Source organism: Manis pentadactyla, chromosome 9 (assembly GCF_030020395.1).
Source record: "Manis pentadactyla isolate mManPen7 chromosome 9, mManPen7.hap1, whole genome shotgun sequence".
Classification (NCBI taxonomy): domain Eukaryota; kingdom Metazoa; phylum Chordata; class Mammalia; order Pholidota; family Manidae; genus Manis; species Manis pentadactyla.
The window spans coordinates 38767718-38784796 of record NC_080027.1 but is presented as its reverse complement, the minus strand read 5'-3'; the positions used below and the strand labels follow the sequence as shown (position 1 = coordinate 38784796).

General features: G+C 48.2%; 1 protein-coding gene across 1 annotated transcript in view; it reads right to left on the bottom strand.

Moving 5' to 3' along the window:
• Window positions 1-79: 79 nt before the first annotated feature.
• MAP6 (microtubule associated protein 6) overlaps window positions 80-17079 on the bottom strand; it is a 91656-nt gene continuing 74656 nt past the window's right edge. The window contains exon 4 of the mRNA XM_057507208.1: window positions 80-1521. Coding sequence (XP_057363191.1) covers window positions 444-1521 — 1078 coding nt within the window. The 3' untranslated portion in view covers window positions 80-443. The remainder of the gene's footprint in view (window positions 1522-17079) is intronic.

Sequence of the window (17079 nt, the reverse complement as noted above, 5' to 3'; positions counted from 1 at the left end):
GGAAGTGAGGCGTGGTAGGAATGTGAGAGTAAAGGGGAAACACAGGTGTGTCCTGCCCTACACTCACACGATGGGGTCCTTTCCTCAGTTTCCTAGCAGCTCCCACCCACTCCCAACCCTTGCTGTCAACGCACAGGAACTGGGGATTTCTCAGATCATCTGACCCAGATGAATGAATAGAGTCTTGCACGCCCACTCTCAAATGTGCCTGGCACACACACGTGCCACACACACACACACACACACACACACACACACACACACACACACACACTCAAATGAAGCCAGAGAGAGACAAGGCTGAGCAAGAGGGACCAGTTTTATTGGATTCCAGCAAGACTATACAGTACATGTTTCATGCAGATTATATATGTGTCTTTGCTGCCCCTGGAAGGGAGCACTTTCACTGCCAGCTCCTTCCTTGGCATGTCAAGGGGTGAGTGTCAAGGGGAACTCTCAATATATTCTGCATAGGGGACAGTTGGGATCATAACTGGGGGTGGAGGTGGGACAGTGGGCAGCTGAAGACCCTTGGGACCTTGAGTCTTCAGAGGTTCGGGGACCACAGGACCTTGGTCCTTTGCTGGTGGTGGCACCAGAGGATCTTGAGCTTTCAGAGGCACTGGAATTATAGGAACTTGATTCTTCACAGGCTCAGAGATCACAGGACCTTGTTTCTTTGGAGGGACCATGGGGTCTTGATCCTTGACTAGTGCTGGGACCATAAGACCTTCATTCTTTATAGGTGTTGGAACCACAGAATCATGATCCTTCAGGAGCACTGGGACTACTCCACCTTGATCCTTGACTGGCTCTGGGAGCACTAACTCTTGATTCCTTACAGGCTCAGAGATCACAGGCCCTTCATTCTGTACAGGTGATATGACCTTGGCACTTTGATCCTTCAGATGCTTCGGGACCATAGGGCCTTGATCCTTGACAGGTGCTGGGATCATAGGATCTTGATGCACAGGCTCAGGGACCACAGGACCTTGATCCTTGACAGGTGCTGGAACCACAGGACCTTGATGCATAGGCTCAGGGACCACAGGACCTTGATCCTTGATAGGTGCTGGAACCACAGGACCTTGAACCACAGGCTCAGGGACCATGGGAACTTGATCCTTGACAGGTGCTGGAACCATGAAACCTTGATCCTTTGGAGGCTCTGATACTATGGAACCTTGATTCTTAACCCTGACTGGAACTGTAGGACTTTGATTCTTTAGGGACACCGGGACCAAGGAAACTTCGTCCCTGACTGGTGCTGAGATCACAGAATCTTCATTCTTTGAAGGCTCAGGGACCACGTGATCTTGATCCTTAACTGGTGTGGGTACTACAGGACCTAGATCCTTCAGAGACCCTGGGCCCACAGGAGCTTGATCCTTCAGAGGCTCTGGGACCATGGGGCCTGGATCCTTCAGAGGCCCTGGGCCCACGGAACCTTGATCCTTGTCTGGCTCTGTGGCTACAGGACCTTGATTCTTAGGTGAATCACTGGTGGGTTCGACTTGGCTCCTGCAGAGGAGAGAAAGGTGGTCACTGTGAGGGCCGGAGCTCACGCCAGGGATAGGGCAGAGCACAGATTGCCTGATAAGTCTTGGCCTAGTGGAGCCTGGGGAGGGCAGCTCTTGCTGAAGAGCAAGAAGGAGAATCTGATTTCCATGTACTTAGAACTGAATGTGGGGTGGGGTGAGGGGCGGGTTCAGGAAGCAGTCATTCATTGTGCTTGCCAATTGATTATAACCTGCGCGTGGCACAGAGGGGTGGCACCCAGGTGACAATGACAATACTACAGCAGGACTCAGAGTCCTCCAGTGGGCATCCCAGCAACCTGTCCACCCCACACTCCACCCAGGCCACTCTTCCTTCCTCTAGGATAGCTGGGCCCGTCTCGGGAGTCCATCCAAGCTACCCGCTCCGATGACCCTATAGGCCAGAGTGTTCTTTCCTTGTACTCAGGGTCTTCCAAGGCCCTTTCTCCTCGCTGACCCCTTTGGTAAGGGCTGACTGTGGGGAGGGACAAGGGGTCCACGGCATGCCAAGGAAGAGGCAGTGGGAATGGTCCTTCCCCACCCACTGCACGGGGAAGAGGATTTTATCACTGACATTGTTTAGAACAGCCGGCACATGGTGATAATAAAAAGCAGACTGGTTTTCATTATTGTTCTAAATTCTCTACAGACAATGCAACCCATGGATGCCCACACACTACCATCACCCCCACCATTGGTAGGTGACCAGCTGGGACTCCAAATTCAGGCAGTGAATCCCCTCACTCCATCCCCACTTCCATCTCCCACTACTCTCCCTGGGCCCTTGCCCTCACTTACTCCAAGGCTCTAGGGCTGATTTCCTGGCAGCCATGGGTCCAAGCCTCTCACCAGAAGCCTCACAGGCTGCCCCATCTGCCTCCCTGTGGACCCCCATGCTGTACTTGGCCCACCCACATCGCGAGGAGATGCCATCACCGACACCAAGGGTAAACGCTGCCACATTCAGACCCGGCCAGTCTAGTCTAGAACGCCTTGTGGGCCAGGCAGAAAGTAACCACTCAAGAGTGACCACTCAGCCAGTGTATGAGCCCTTGAACACCTCCAGCACATTCCTCTTTCCAAATCACTTCTTTTCATAGCTCATTTCAGCCACCCAGCAATCCTGAGAGGCCCACAAGGAGAATTTTATTACCCTTGTCAGAGGAAGAAACAGGTCCAGAGGGGGCAAGTGATGTGAGAGTGAGAGGCGTGCATGGACACTAGAGTCTGGGTCTTTCACTCCTGGTGCCTATGCTCTTTCTCCTATAGCACCTGGCACATAATAGGTGCTCAGTACAGGGTAGCTATTATCACCCTTTTACATTTTGTGGCCAATCAAGTCTCAGCATTTTAACAGCTCCTATCAGATTGTAGGACTATGTCTTCCCTGCCTGTTGACACTGGTCCAATAAGACCTCTACTTGGTAACTTTTTCTTAGTTCATTATAGTTTCATCACTCTGAACCTCAAGTTTGCCATCTATTTCATTGGGAATAATGGTATCTACTCAAAAATTTATGATGATTAGAGGTCATGTACATAGAGCACCTTGTACTGATATTACTACACAATATTACAATTATTTTTCTATTTACCTAGAAGTAAGATCACACATATTTGGGCTATGTTTATCAGACATGTATGTCATCCTGATCCAACAGCTTTTTACTGTATTTAGCATTCTGAGTACCTGGGGACTGACATCTCTCAGCAGAATACACAGTGGCTTAGGCAGCCTATCTTGATGTCTCTGAGCATCACAGTGGGGCTAGGTTGGCTCCCTAGCTCAGCATGACACAGAGCACCTCTGCTCTGGCCGAATCACGGCTGGCTGCCATCAGTAGGGCCTCAGTGTTTGCAGAGAGAGCCAGGCAAGGCCACGAGGAGCGTGCAGAATCCAAGGATGGCATTAAAAAACCTCGACTATTTGGTGGCTGGTCAGAGAGGAAAAATGAAAACCTAACTCATAATAGAATCAAGCAGGAAATTGATTAGACGAATTCTATTAGGTAGTGAGTGACTTGAGAGGGCTCATCTTGAAGAAGTGATGAAGTTGAAACAGGAGACAAAAAAGGTGGCCAGGGCTTAACTTGGTCTTAGGGGCTTGAGTTGTGAAACCTATTACACTGGCAGGACATGGGCTCAGCATCCCCTGTTGGCCATGGAGATCCAAAAGAGTGATGTGACAGTGAGGGGCCTGCATGGACACAGTGTGGGTCACAACATACATTTCCTAGATGTTTGCAGCACTGGCTCCCATGGCATGTTGCAAATTTCTGTTTAATGAGCACTCTCAGCCAGCAGTGAGCCAATCCCAGCTTTGCTTGGGTATTTAACTATATTGCTGTATATATTCCTACATTGCTTTGTTTAGTAAACTTGTTTCCTTAGTAAGAGTCCTTCATCATGGGAACATTTAGAATTATGATTAGAAATGATAAATTAAATCTACGATATCACTTTTTTATTGTTGAGTTAGGAAAGATCTGTGTAGATTTAGTTTGAAAGTATTTGTAATGGGTTTAAAATAATTTTCTATATTAGAATATCAAACATTAGCTTTGTGATTCCAATATAAAATATATAATGGAATAATTAATTTCAACTTGTGATTTTAAGTTGAAAGGTGGAAGACAATTTCATAAACTTTAAACAATGATGGAACTTTTATGACAACCCAACAGTTACATTTTTAAGCTTAGTTTATTTTAAATTGTCTATGATTCAAATTATCTAGCCAATTGCAGGTAAATTAAGTTACAACCCTGCCTTAAAATAGATTGCTAAATTTTACTAGATTTTAAATTTGTTGTTTTATAAATTAAGTATATGTTTTTAAAACCAAAGCAGCCTTCATTGGTTTTCCTATAAACAAAACTGCCCTCGAGGACGACATAAAACTCTGATTGACACTGACTGGCCATCATTGGCTCTGCAGTGCCCTGCGTTCTGCCCATCTGTCAAATGCCCCTCCACTCCTAGTAAGACAGGTGGAAGGCTGACACTTACAGTGCCTCTGTGGGTCCGAGACAAGGCTTGCCCCAGGGTGGAAGCCCGGTACAGGTCCGTGAGTGGCAATGCAGCCCTGCCAGCTTAGGCCTGAGCCTGCCTGTATGGCTGACGCTGTTGCTCTGAGCCAGCTGCAGATCTCCTCAGGGCAGCATTCTACCTTCCAGCCTGTGCACCCTCTCAGAAACTAGAACCTGCTGGGTTTATCTTGGCTTCTGGACTGCTTACTGCCTGCAAGATTTGGGCAATTTCTTGACCACAATAGACCTCAGTTTCCCCGCCTGGAAAATGGGGCCAACAATACAAATGTCAGGGACTCTTAAAGGGGAGGATAATATGGTCCTCCTAGGCAGGGATCGCAAATCATAATTTTGGGTATTTGTAGAGTACTTGGTGCATTGCATGAATAAGTACATTACTGTAATAGCTGTTGTAGCAGTTTACTAAATGCTCACACATTACTTTAGCTTACTGGACCCTCACAGCAGCTCTGTGGGCAGGCAGGGATGGTGGTGGCCAGCCCTGCAGCCTCACCCTCCTTCCACTATCTTCTGGCCACCCTGTGCTGTTTTACACATTCCCAATGCTGTGTTTCTTTGCCTCTGCTCCCTGGATTGCTGTCATCCACCCTCTTTTCCCTGTCTATCCTTCATGGCTCAGCTCAGATCCCACCTCCTCACAAGGTCTTTCTGGATGTGTCTCTCCAAATTAGTTTTGTCTGTATCTCCCTTACAGCACCATTTACTGCCCCTCACTGTGTTCACAGATACCCCAGTTAAGGACAGGTTTCCCTCATGACAGGCCATCCTCTATCCTCGCGGCCTGCAGCCCCAATGCCCAACACAGTACCTGGACCAAAGAAGGTCAGATGGAAAAACTTAAAAATTATGTTGCTGAAACCCGGCTCATCATCTGTCCCATGGCCTCGGTGAGAAACCCAGAGTCATCCTTGATACTTCCTTCTCCCTCAAAACCGTCACCCAATCCATCGAGAACCATCTGTTCTAGCTCCTGACATTTATCTCTTGAACATTCCCACTTCTTCCCCTCCTGCCCACCCCCACCAGCTCTACCACCATCTCTGTGGACCACTGTCCTAACTGGTATACCCCGCTCCTCCTCCAATCCATTCTTCAAATAGAAGTCAGAATGATCTTTCAAAAAGTGAACTCCTTCTCAGCTTACAGCTCTTCACTGGCCCTCCTTATACTCAGAATAAAGAGTAAAACCAGTTACCTGGCCCCACCTGGCTGACTAGCTTGCTTCCACTGCCTTCTGGCCTTCTATGCCCCAGACTGCAGGACTTTGTTCTGTTACTTTCCATCTATGACTTTGCATATGCTGTTGTCTCCTTCTGGAACACTCTCTTGCTCACTCCTCCCCTGGTGAATGCCTACTCACCCCCCACCTCCCAGCTCACTGGAGCACTCTCCCAGGGAAGCCTTCTCTGCCCCTGCAGATGTGACCAGGTCCTCTGCTACCGGCTATCCTAGCCCCTGGCACTTTCATCCTACCCCTTATCCCAGCTCATTACTTGCATTATTTTGGGTTAATATTTCCCCTTTTAGACCAAAGAGCTCAGAGGGCAGGGCCTTGTCGATTTTGCACATCATTGTACCCTCTCTACCTAAAACGGCACCTGACCCAGGGTAGGCCCTCCATGCTTGTCAAATGAACAAATAAATGATAGCCTTTTCTGGCTGTGCGAGGCTCTGTCTTATTTGCAAAATATAATATTCCAAGGTTACATGAGATGTCCTTAGTCTTAGGACTGAATTTTCTGTCCTTCATCCTATTACCATGGAGACAGGCAACGCCTCCTGGGCATACACACAAACTGACCTTGGATCCAAGCTTGATCAGAGTCTGTAAACAGGATTACCCAGCCCTGCCTGGGCTCTCTGGAGAAAAGGGCTCCCTTCTCTCCTCCTGATTCCTGTTGTCGCACACAATCCCAATCCCATAATCCACCAGGTGTTTCTCTTTCTCCCCAGACTATCTCCTGCTGCACCATCAGAGCAGCCCAGAGCAGAGGCAGTGCTGGTGTGGGGCCCTGTTCAGAAATCAGGGACCTGTGGACCCTGTCCTTGAATTCCCTGCCTCAACAACTTGGAAAAGCCCTGAGGAACAAAGAAACTCGTATTTCCTGAGCAATAACTCTGTGCCAGGCTTGCTGCTAGGTGCTTAACATAGATTGTTTTTCACAATGAAAAGAACAGCCTGCTGGATGAGAAGGTGCCCCGACTGGGATAAAGGCCAAAAGAGCTGGGCTTGAATGCTGACCCAGCTCCTTCCCAGACTTGGAATGTGCCAGATTCTTTGCCTCAGTTTCCTTAATCTTAAAACGAGGATTACAGTGCCTTCCTTCCAGGGAGGGTGAGTTTATATGAATGCTCATGGTGTCACCCCCAGAATGTGGGTGATGTTTAGTAAATGTTAGTTCAAAGTGACACTAAGTGATCTAGTCCGATTGTGGGAAACTAGGCTCAGAATGGGCCAGCAACTCTCCCATAGCCGCACAGCAATGAATAGCAGGTCCAGGACTAAAACACCAGCTTCTCAACGTCTCAGAGGGTGGGTAGAAGGGATGGAGCAAATTCCCTCAAAGCAAAGATGGGCAGGAGGAGCTGAGCCAGGGCCCAGGCTCGGGCAGGAGGTGTGGGGACCAACAGACACGGCAATTTCATGGCCTTGTTCTGTCGCCTTCATGGGGCCTATACAGGCGCCAACATTTCCCAGACACAAAAGAGGCTCCCAGAGCAGTTATAGGAAATGCAGCTACCCAAGGGGGAGTGCCAAGGAAACCAGCTTTGAACGGCTCATTATTCTTACTATGAATCTGTAGGAAACAAGGCATTATCAAAACAAGAACTCCTGCTCCTGCCTCTCTCCCTCACAGGACTACATGGTAGCCTCTATTCCAGTAGCTCGCATGGTGTTCGGTAATTACCGGCCTCTCCCGCTAGCCCGTGGCCTGTGTTCTGTTCATCTCTGCATCATCAGTATCTAGCATTGGGCTCATAGTAGTACCTTCAAATATCTGTGGGAGTAACGGATAGCTGGTGTGTAGCTTTTTCTCTTTATTCTGTTTTTTTCTTTTATGCATTTATTGGACAAGGCTGCAGAGCCCTGCTCTGTGTCAGGCCTTGCGTGGGGCTGGAGCGGCACAGGAGTGAATGAGACCCGGGCCCTGACTATGAGGAGCAGGGTACAGGCCCGTGAGCACACCCGAATGCTGTCCAAGCCCCCAGAGCCCTGGCGCCACCAGCAGCGTGGCCCTAAGCCTCCATCAGCCTATGTCTCTTCAACCAAAGAGGCCTGAAGGCCCCTGCATAGGCAGAGGTGTCACTTTGCTGGAGAAGGAGTCCCTCTCTGGTCTCCAAAAGCACACTTCCACAGAGCCAGGGCTGGGACAGATCTGTGGCTCGCCAGGTCTCCTGAACTGCTGGTCTCCCTGCCAGCTAGCCTCAGCCACTTGTCGCTCTGCTCTGGAGTGGGGCACCCTGCCACAGGGCAGCCCACCTCCTGGTGGCCCATGTTTAGATTCTAAGCAGCTCTGCTCCCTCCCACCCCTGTCCTGATCCGGGTTTTGTGCTCTGGGGCTGCCCTTTCTGAGAATGCCATGCTGCCTGCCCCAGGACTGCCTTTCAGATACATGAAAGGTATTTGCAGGACGGCAGCAATGGTGGCCTTATTCCGGGCTTCTCGGGGCAACACATGCTCCACAGCAGCCCAGACAGCTGGTTTCCCGAGTCTCGCTGTCCCACCTCTCTCCTCACAGCACACTCCAGTTGGCGCCCCATGCCCTGGAAAGGGTGACTCCTGGAACTAAAGTGACATTGCAGGGGTGCTCTCCAAGTGGGACACCCCTCCTGTGCCCTGGGGTCTATACCTCCACTGATGAAGCACTGGGCTGCTTTAGCTTCCTCTTGGCCACATGTGCCGCTGCCCTCCACCGCCCCTCCCCATCTGCCTACTGACCCCTTCACAGAGACTAAAGACTCCATTCCAGGGTAACTTCTTCAGTGAAATCACCCTGACCCTCCCATCCTCCTCCTCCTCCTCTGTTCCTAGTGCCCCTGAGCCCCTCCCCGCTCCCTGCAGCCCCATCAGATGTGTTGACAATTGCTTGTAGCTGCCTCTCCAGACGGGCTCTTCAGGGTGGAAACCATTTCCATTTAATATCTCTTTCCTCTCTCTCTCCCCCTCTCTCCTTTCCCTTCGCTTCCTTCCACAAACATTTAATAAATGCCTACTATGTGTCTGCTAGAGAAGCAGACAGCTCTGGCATGGGGCTGGCACATAGTAGGACACCTCCATCCTAAATGAGAAGTTTTCAAGATAACTTACACAAGATCAAATTCTAACAACCACATTTACATGACACAAACAATTTCCTGTTTGTAACTGCCTTAGCACCTTTTCTGTCCTCCCAAACCTTAAGGTTTTCTAAGAGGACTTTACATACAATGTGGCATACTGTATTCTCACCCAGCAGCTCTGAGAGCCAGGCAGCCAGGACTCGCACCCCCGTCTTCCAGACAAGAGTAGAAAGGAGGGTCAGAAAGGGGAAGTAAGTTGCTAAGGTCACACAGTGAATTTGTGGCAATGTCAAGACCTTAACCAAAGATGGCAGACTTTCAGTCAAGCTCTTTCTTCTCTACATCAATATCCCTCAGGGGTGTGACTTTAACTGGAGAGATTTCGAATTTGTCTGCAGATGTCTGAGTCTGGCTTGAAATGCCCTCGACCATTCCCTCTGCATTCCCTCTACAGGTCCAGTTACAAGCTCCCAGCTGCATATCCTAAGAGAGTTGCCCTCTGGGGGCCAGGCTCCCAACAACGAGTTCCCCTTTGCCTCGGTCCTTCCTGTATCCACAACACAAGGGCCCTCAGGTTTACCTCCTGGTGTTCAGCAAACTGTGGGAAAGAAACCAGGCCAGGAATGCACCAGCTTCTTGCTCTAAGTGTCCCTCTACACCCCCACCTGTGAGCCCTACCTGTACAGCTGCCCATGGGTCTACCAGCCCATGGCCACACAGAGAGTCCACCCAGATGTCACTCATCAGCTCAGGAAGAGTGGCTAGGACACAGCTAGCAAAAAGGCAGCCACCACAGGGCTTAATTCTGGGTGGGTGGGTAGGGGACAGTAACTGCCCATCAAACTCAGCATCTGTGACCTCTGACTCATTTTCCATGGACAATGAGAGTACTTAGGGTCACCGCAGGTTCTGGAGCAAGGACAGGGCAGGATGAAAAGACTGCTATTTTAGGAAGACACACATCTTCTTTCCAATAGGAGTCCTTCCTAGAGATGGTCCCAAGTACTGAGCAGAGAAAGGGTTTTAGTCACCCAAACAACTTGGCTTCAAATACTGGCTCACCACTTAGAAGTTGTGTGACTTTGTTACCTAATCAATGAATCCTGGGGGTGATACCTACAGATTCTCTAGCCCTGTTGCAAGGATTAAATGATGGCCAGTGTGTAAAGGCCAAATCAATGTCCGCTCCCTTCCCCTAGGCGGTGCCAACTGTGTGTTTTTACAGAGGTGGAACTTGAGACCTGGGGCGGATTCCTAGCTCAGATTTTTCTCAACCACTCCAGGTTCGCTGCCTGTAGATTATGTTCTTCTGAAGTACAGGGATGGCCGTACTAGGTGGCCAGGTGCTTATGTTTTCTGCCCCTTGCTGCTGTTGTTTTTCTATTTTTTTTTGCTGTTAAATGTATTTTCTAGGTATAACCTGCTAAGAAGAACTAAAGAAATTACCAGATTTCCAGTTGTATAATAAATACTTTAAAAAGCATCCTTGGTTGTTTTTAACACCAAGAAGGCAAAGGCAAGGGCATAGTTGACTATCTCAATGGGCTGCCAGGAATCTGATAATCCTAATAATGGATTTTTAAAACATAAAGTCCTGGACTAAGGCAACCAGACTGCAATGGCTCAGTTCTTGTTTAGTTCTGTGCTCCCAGGAACTTGCAAATCAATTTTGTCCTTTACTCCCACCCCATCTAAAGCAAAGGATGGCAGCTTGAGCAATTAATCAAAATTGGTTTCACATGTCCAGAGGGGCGCAATTTAAATAGACGCGTAATTGCAGCAATAGGACCTGTGCCAGGTGATTTATAGGGTGTGCTCAGAGGGGGCAGGGGAGAAGGGCAGCAAGAACCAGCATGAGATGGGCTTTACTCCGGCTTCTGGGAGGCAGAGGGAGCAGGTGCACCACATGCTCACTCCACCTGCCGCACCGTTGAGCCCAGGGAGGAGAAGTAACTAGGAAGTGGTGGGCAGCAAAACCACCCATAAAATGAATTGTTGACAGGGCATTCCACTTTACAGCTTATAGAGGACTCTGGCGCGCATCCTCATTGGGCCCACAACACACGCAGTCCTGTGCCTCAGAAAGTTACCCCCTGCTCGCAGAACTCTTACTACCTGCTATTCCTGAAGTCTGGAACCAAACACTGCATCCCTTGCTGACTAAATGCCTATTTTCTGAATTTGGGAACCAAATAGATGTGGGTAGTGATGGATACTTGCATTACTGTTATCTCTTTGAGGCTCAAAGAGACTAAGAGACAGCCAAGGTCACACAGCTAGTAAATAGTAGAGCTTGGGTTTAGAACCAGGCTTACTGGCTCTTATTTCCAGCCTTTCTTCCTAAGTCGTGCCCCTGATGGGTGCCTCTCTGCCATTGTGGAGTTAGGAGCTTGGCACTGGGCAGGAGGTGGGATTAGTTAACCTAACTCTTAAAGATTACCCTCTAACCAAGAGTCTATGATTTTTTAAAAGTCAGAACTGTTTAGAAAAAGTGGCCACATAAAGTACAGAGTTAGGTTGGCCCAGAGGCTGGCCATTATAAGACCAGCTGTTGAATGCTCTGTGACCTCTCTCGACACCACCCCTTCATGTGAGCAGAGGTGGTTTAGGCAGAATAAAGCCTGCAGAGGCACTATGGTGAATGTGGAGGCAGATGGTGAGCATCATTCATTCGCTCACTCACTATTCACTCAACAAACACAGGCAACATTCTTTGTGGTAGGTGTCGGGCCAGAAGCTAGGGTTGCAAAGACGAACAGAAGGCCCTGGCCTTTGCCCTGGGGGAGCACAGTCTAGTGGGGGACACACACACGAGCAGATGACACAGTACACGTGGTAAGTTTCATGATGAAGATGCACGGGAACGTCTTACCCAGCCTGAGAGGTGCGGGAAAGGCTTCCTGGAGCTGTCCCCTGAGCGGAGTCTTGAAGGATGAGTTAGCCAGGTGGAGGAGCAGGAGGGCAGTCTGAGCAGGCGGGGCAGCGTGGGTAAGGCATGGAGGTGAGAAGCGGCATGGTGCACTGAGGGGACAGAAGCTTCTGCAGGCTGCAAGGAGCCCACGGATGGTTTCAAGCAGGGTGTGACATGGTCAGATTTGCATGTTCTAAAGATCCCTCTGGCAGCTTAAACCAGTAGCAGTGGCAGTACTTTACTTATCTTATCATCTGAAGCTCCCTTGGCCCCAGAAGAAATGTCTGTGTTGAGATATTTATACATAATGCCAAGTTAATAAGCCATTGAGGGCCACTTACATGAGAACAAGAGATCGAGAGTTAAGCTCAATTCCACTGTTTGAAATAAAATGCACAAAATGGTGGTCTCTGGTCCAGTGCCTTAGGCAGTGGGTACCAGTTTTATCTTGGTGTCTTCAGTACCAAGTATATTTCTTATGAATAAAAGGCCTTTTGGATCATTTTGTGTTCAATCAACATGCATTTTAGTCACCCAGTCAGTTAATTTAGGACCCGAATGAGAAAACCTGCACATCTGGCTGAGATAATTGGTCAGTTCAGTCAGGATGTTTGAGCCAGTTGTGTGGGAAGACCTGATCAAATTCTTATTTCCCCTGGTTTGTATCTAGGCCCCATGACTTAAAGAGGATCCTAGGTAAGCCGACTGGAGGGCCTGTAATGGCCCAGCCAGACTGTGGCACTGTGAGGTCCAGTGTAGGTTTAGGTAAGAGTTCACTTTGTCTGAAACCTGATTCACTTCAGGCCAGCACCAGCCTCCCTCCGGTGAAAGGAGAAACAGGGCAGGCTATGGAGCAGACTGGGCCTTGTGCTTCCTTCGTTCAGAGCCAGACTGAGCTGGCAGGTGCCCTTCCACTTGGAGTCTTTCTTTTCCGTCTGTTACCTGGGGCAAACACCTACTCTACAACGTTAGGGCACCATGGAACAGCACAGAAAGAAAGGCTTTGTGAGCAATCAGTAAATATAGATTCTTAGGATTTATTATTCTTTTGTTTAGGTCTGTGGATTCAAAGTAATTCAACAGCTGGGATTCTTTCAAAGTATTCTCATTAATCAGAGATTTTGCTTTAATCAACTTCAGAGATGCCTCATAGTTAACTAGCAGAAAGATAGTGAACACAGACCTTTCAAGTACTGTAAAAGGAGGGGACGTGACAAGAAAGGACTTATACTTAGTGTCCACTACGGGTTCCCTATGGCCACTGTGTCAGTTCAACCTCACTCCTCTCCTCCCAGGTAGGTATTAGTGTCCCCTTCCCCAAGGGAGGACACCAAGGCTGAAAGAGTGAGTGAATGACACAGGGCTCACAGCCAGCAGTGACTGCTATCCATGAACCTTGTACACACCTAAGTGTACTGCCAATGTTAACCAGTATTCACATGATGCAGAATAAAATGTGTAATGGTGTTAATTCTGTTATTACAGATATGCTAGGACAGTCTAGGTGTTATGAGGATCTAGTATTCACATGATGCAGAATAAAATGTGTAATGGTGTTAATTCTGTTATTACAGATATGCTAGGACAGTCTAGGTGTTATGAGGATCTATACATTGAATGGCAGTGGGACGGAGGAGGTTTCATCTATGTGCCTGGCTCTGCCAGAGGGAGTCTAAGCGGGGTTGGTCCTGCTTGTTTGAAGCAGCTGCCTCTCCTGTCTAGGGAGCTTTGGCTGCCCAGCCACTGCTCCAGCCCTGCTGGCCTCAGGTCCAGCTGGGGGTAGGGCCTTGCTTCAACTTTAGATGGTCCACAGGCTACATCCTGAAAGAAACTTTTTATACCTGTGGTCCTGAAAGGGTAAACTACTTTAAGACATTTTAGCAGTAAGAGGACCTTGAAACCATGATGAATGCATTAAGGGAGTTCGCAGCCTTTGTGAAATGGGACTTGACACTCCCCAAATCTATGAGAAGCAGGTTTAAGATTTAAAACCCTGGTGAAAAATATGAGGAATTTCACTAAGTATATACAAGCTCTAAGGAAATTAAAACACACAACTAATTTAGCAAGATGCCCTACTTTAAAACTAGAGAGCTGGTTTTAATCTTGTTTGTCTGCTATTTTAGGGAGGTGGTTTCAGTCACGGGCTCTGAATCTGCCTCCCGGGCTCAGGCAGCAGCAGGGAGCAGGGTGGCACCACCGCTGAGGCTTGCGAGAGCCCTGAACCCCGGGCAGTTAGAACGGCTCCCCACCTTCCTGCCCTCTCTGTAGCCTAATTCTTGCCCTCTCTCTGATTCTGAGTGTATCTTACCTTTGCTCAGGTTATTCTCAGTGTCTTCATTATGTGTTTTTCTGTGTATCTTTTTCTCTCTCTGCCTTTATTTCTGCCTCTCTATTTCTCTCCTGTCTTTCTTTCCATCTGTCTTAATCTCTGGTTTTGATCAAAACAGTCCTTAACTGATCAAGAGAGCTGAGTATTGTACTTTAATGTATGTTTTGCTTATTGAACAGTATTTTGTGTTTTCTTTCTCATACTAAATAAAGCAGGCAGATAGGTGGAATGTTTTCTGTTCATCTTGAAAACAAATATATAGTATTTTTCATATATGATTGATTCCTACCATGGTTCTTCCCCCAAATCCGGAAATTGGGAACTAGCAAGAGAATAAAAGTCCCAGCCTAGAGGTTCCAGCCTATGGCAGGAGAGGACCTGTTGTTGTTGCCCAATATGTGGGTGAGGGTGAGAAGCAGGATGGCAGGGAGCATGCAGAGGTGGAGGGGGCAACCTGGGTGTATGGAATGGAGGTCTCAGTTAGCAACCACCCATTCTTATGGCACCAGGCCTTTCCATGTCAGGTTTTTGTCACTCTCTAGTCTTTGCTTTGACCCTCTCTGAGTGAATTATGTCCCCACAACCATGCAGCTCCCTCTGTCTGGCATGGCTTGGTCAGCCAGGCTCTGTTCACCTAGTCATCCCATCTATGAGGTCCTCCCTGATCCATGGAACCAGCTAGAATGCCTCACTGTAATCAGAAGTGGGGTCTCAGTCATCCTGGCTTCCCAGTGCCCAGCGCAGTGCCTGGCACATAATAGGTATTCAATCAACAGATATTGGAAAAAGGAAGAGGGATCCCCTAGGAAAGTATAGAATCTTTTGTCTCCCACTTTAGCATAAGGATATTAAAGTGGGCAAACTTGGCTGTAGCTCTGAGGCTCCCAGCCAGCTTGGCTCTGCGGCAGGTAAGCCTGCCCCTGCATGACCTGCACACCCACATCGCACCCACTCTCCAAGATCCCTCCCCCATGAGGTCTTCTGATTCCCACCCAGGTAGGAAGAAATCTGCCCTCCATCTGCGTTCCCAGTTACCTGACCTGCTGTTACCCTATTTGGACCTCTCTTATGGCTGTTAGGCACACAGAAGACTGCCACCAACATAACCCACTCAGTGAGCCAGCCCCCCGAAGGTGCAACCTCTGCAATGACCAAATGAAACGAATCCATGAAGGCGTCTCTGCCATCCCTTGGGAGGAGAAAAAGCCAGAACCAACAGTCCTGTGGGTTGACAGGAGGTGGGTGGAGAGTCACCGCCAGCCTCCCAGGCAGAACTGGGTGCCGGCGGTCACTCATCCCCAGCAACACGGGATCAAAAACGTTACACTACCTTGTTGGCCAGTGGGTCTCCCGGTCCATCTTCGCCTTTCCCAACACTTAGCTCTGACTGCTTGCAATTAGTATCTGAGAGGCAATCTAAAAGAGTCAAGCTGCATTATAGAGAACCCCAGAAAAACTGCAGGGCACAGTTCATCTCGTGGAGAGTAGCTCAAATGGCAAAGGTTGGTTCCTCCACCTACTCAGCTGGGCCTTACCAAGGAAATAAGATCAAGAAAGTGGTGTTTGTCTTTAGCATTTATTTATAATTGGAAAAACTGTTTGTTTTTTTCTGAGCAAGCACAGACCACAAGCACGTCACAATCAATTGGCTATACATGAATATTTTTGTCATTTTCTTACTAACAGCAGGAATGAAATAGCACCAAGAGAGGTGTGCGCTACATAGTACATAGACAATCTGTGGTATGCAACAAAACCCAGGCCACAAAATCGTAATTAGACACTTCCTGTCTGCCTTGAAAAGGCCAAGATATAACAGACCGATTGGAAGCACCAGCGGATAACAAAATGCCTTCGAGAGCCAATGCACAGTGGTGGGGGTCATTTGCAGGCAAGCGAAGCTGACAGTGGGAAAGCTTCTATCTGCTTGCCGGGTGTGTTCAGGCAGCCATAGGGAAATGTACAAACATGGACAGAGCAGGCACTGGAAGCACAACCAAAACACTGCTTGTGAAACCAAAATCCATTTCAATCCGTATGTTTGTGATACAGAATGACACTGGCTGAGTTTTATTTGTAAACAGTAGAAATCAGAGGACGTTTCTTGCCAGTGAAGACACATTCAAGAGTCAAAGTCAGCTACAAATGGGATTTTCTTGGTTGGAGATTAAGAAGAGGTGGATACTGAAGGATTGAAAAGACACTATTCAGGCCATCTAAAGCCTCAGCTGGGGCAGGGTAGGAAATTCAGTCCCTGGGGCTGCAAGGTGGGTGGGAAACTCTGCAGTGTGGGCAACACAAACTTGAACCAGACACAGAGGATCAAGTCATATGTGTCCTTCTGGTTGTGCTGCTGTTTGCACTACCCGCCATGTCTAGCACAGTGTCTGGCACATATTCAACAAGCAAATGTTGAGTGAATGTTCCCCTGTACATTTTAAAGTCTGATTTAACTGATCTGCAAAAAATATATGACTATCTATGGAGAAACCCAAGTTGTGGCTAACATCAACATGTCTGACTAATGCCAGATCTTGAGAGAACAAACACATTGACAAATTCTCTGGATAAAGTTAGGATCATGTTGATAGAGCACTCTGGTTAATGTTGGGATCAGCTAGAAAATAGCTTGAATCTGTACTGAGATCTACTCATTTCCAGACAGGCATCAAAATTTGTGATTCATAAACTCAGAAACTCACTAACATTTTCTACCTTCTTCCACACTTCTCAGTTCCACACCCGGAGACAGAAAGGCAGATGGCAGCAGGCCTGGCTGAGTACATCATTTCTAGTTTTCATTTCTGTTCTTTCAAGAAATATGGCCTGCATAGCAGATGCTCAATTAATGTGCAAAAGACTTCTCAATCAGCCCCGAGGTGACAAACAAAATGGCACAAATGGATGCTTTGTTGCTTGAACGGTGAGAATATGTGAGCACTTGTGGAGGCTCCGCTTCCTCCAAAC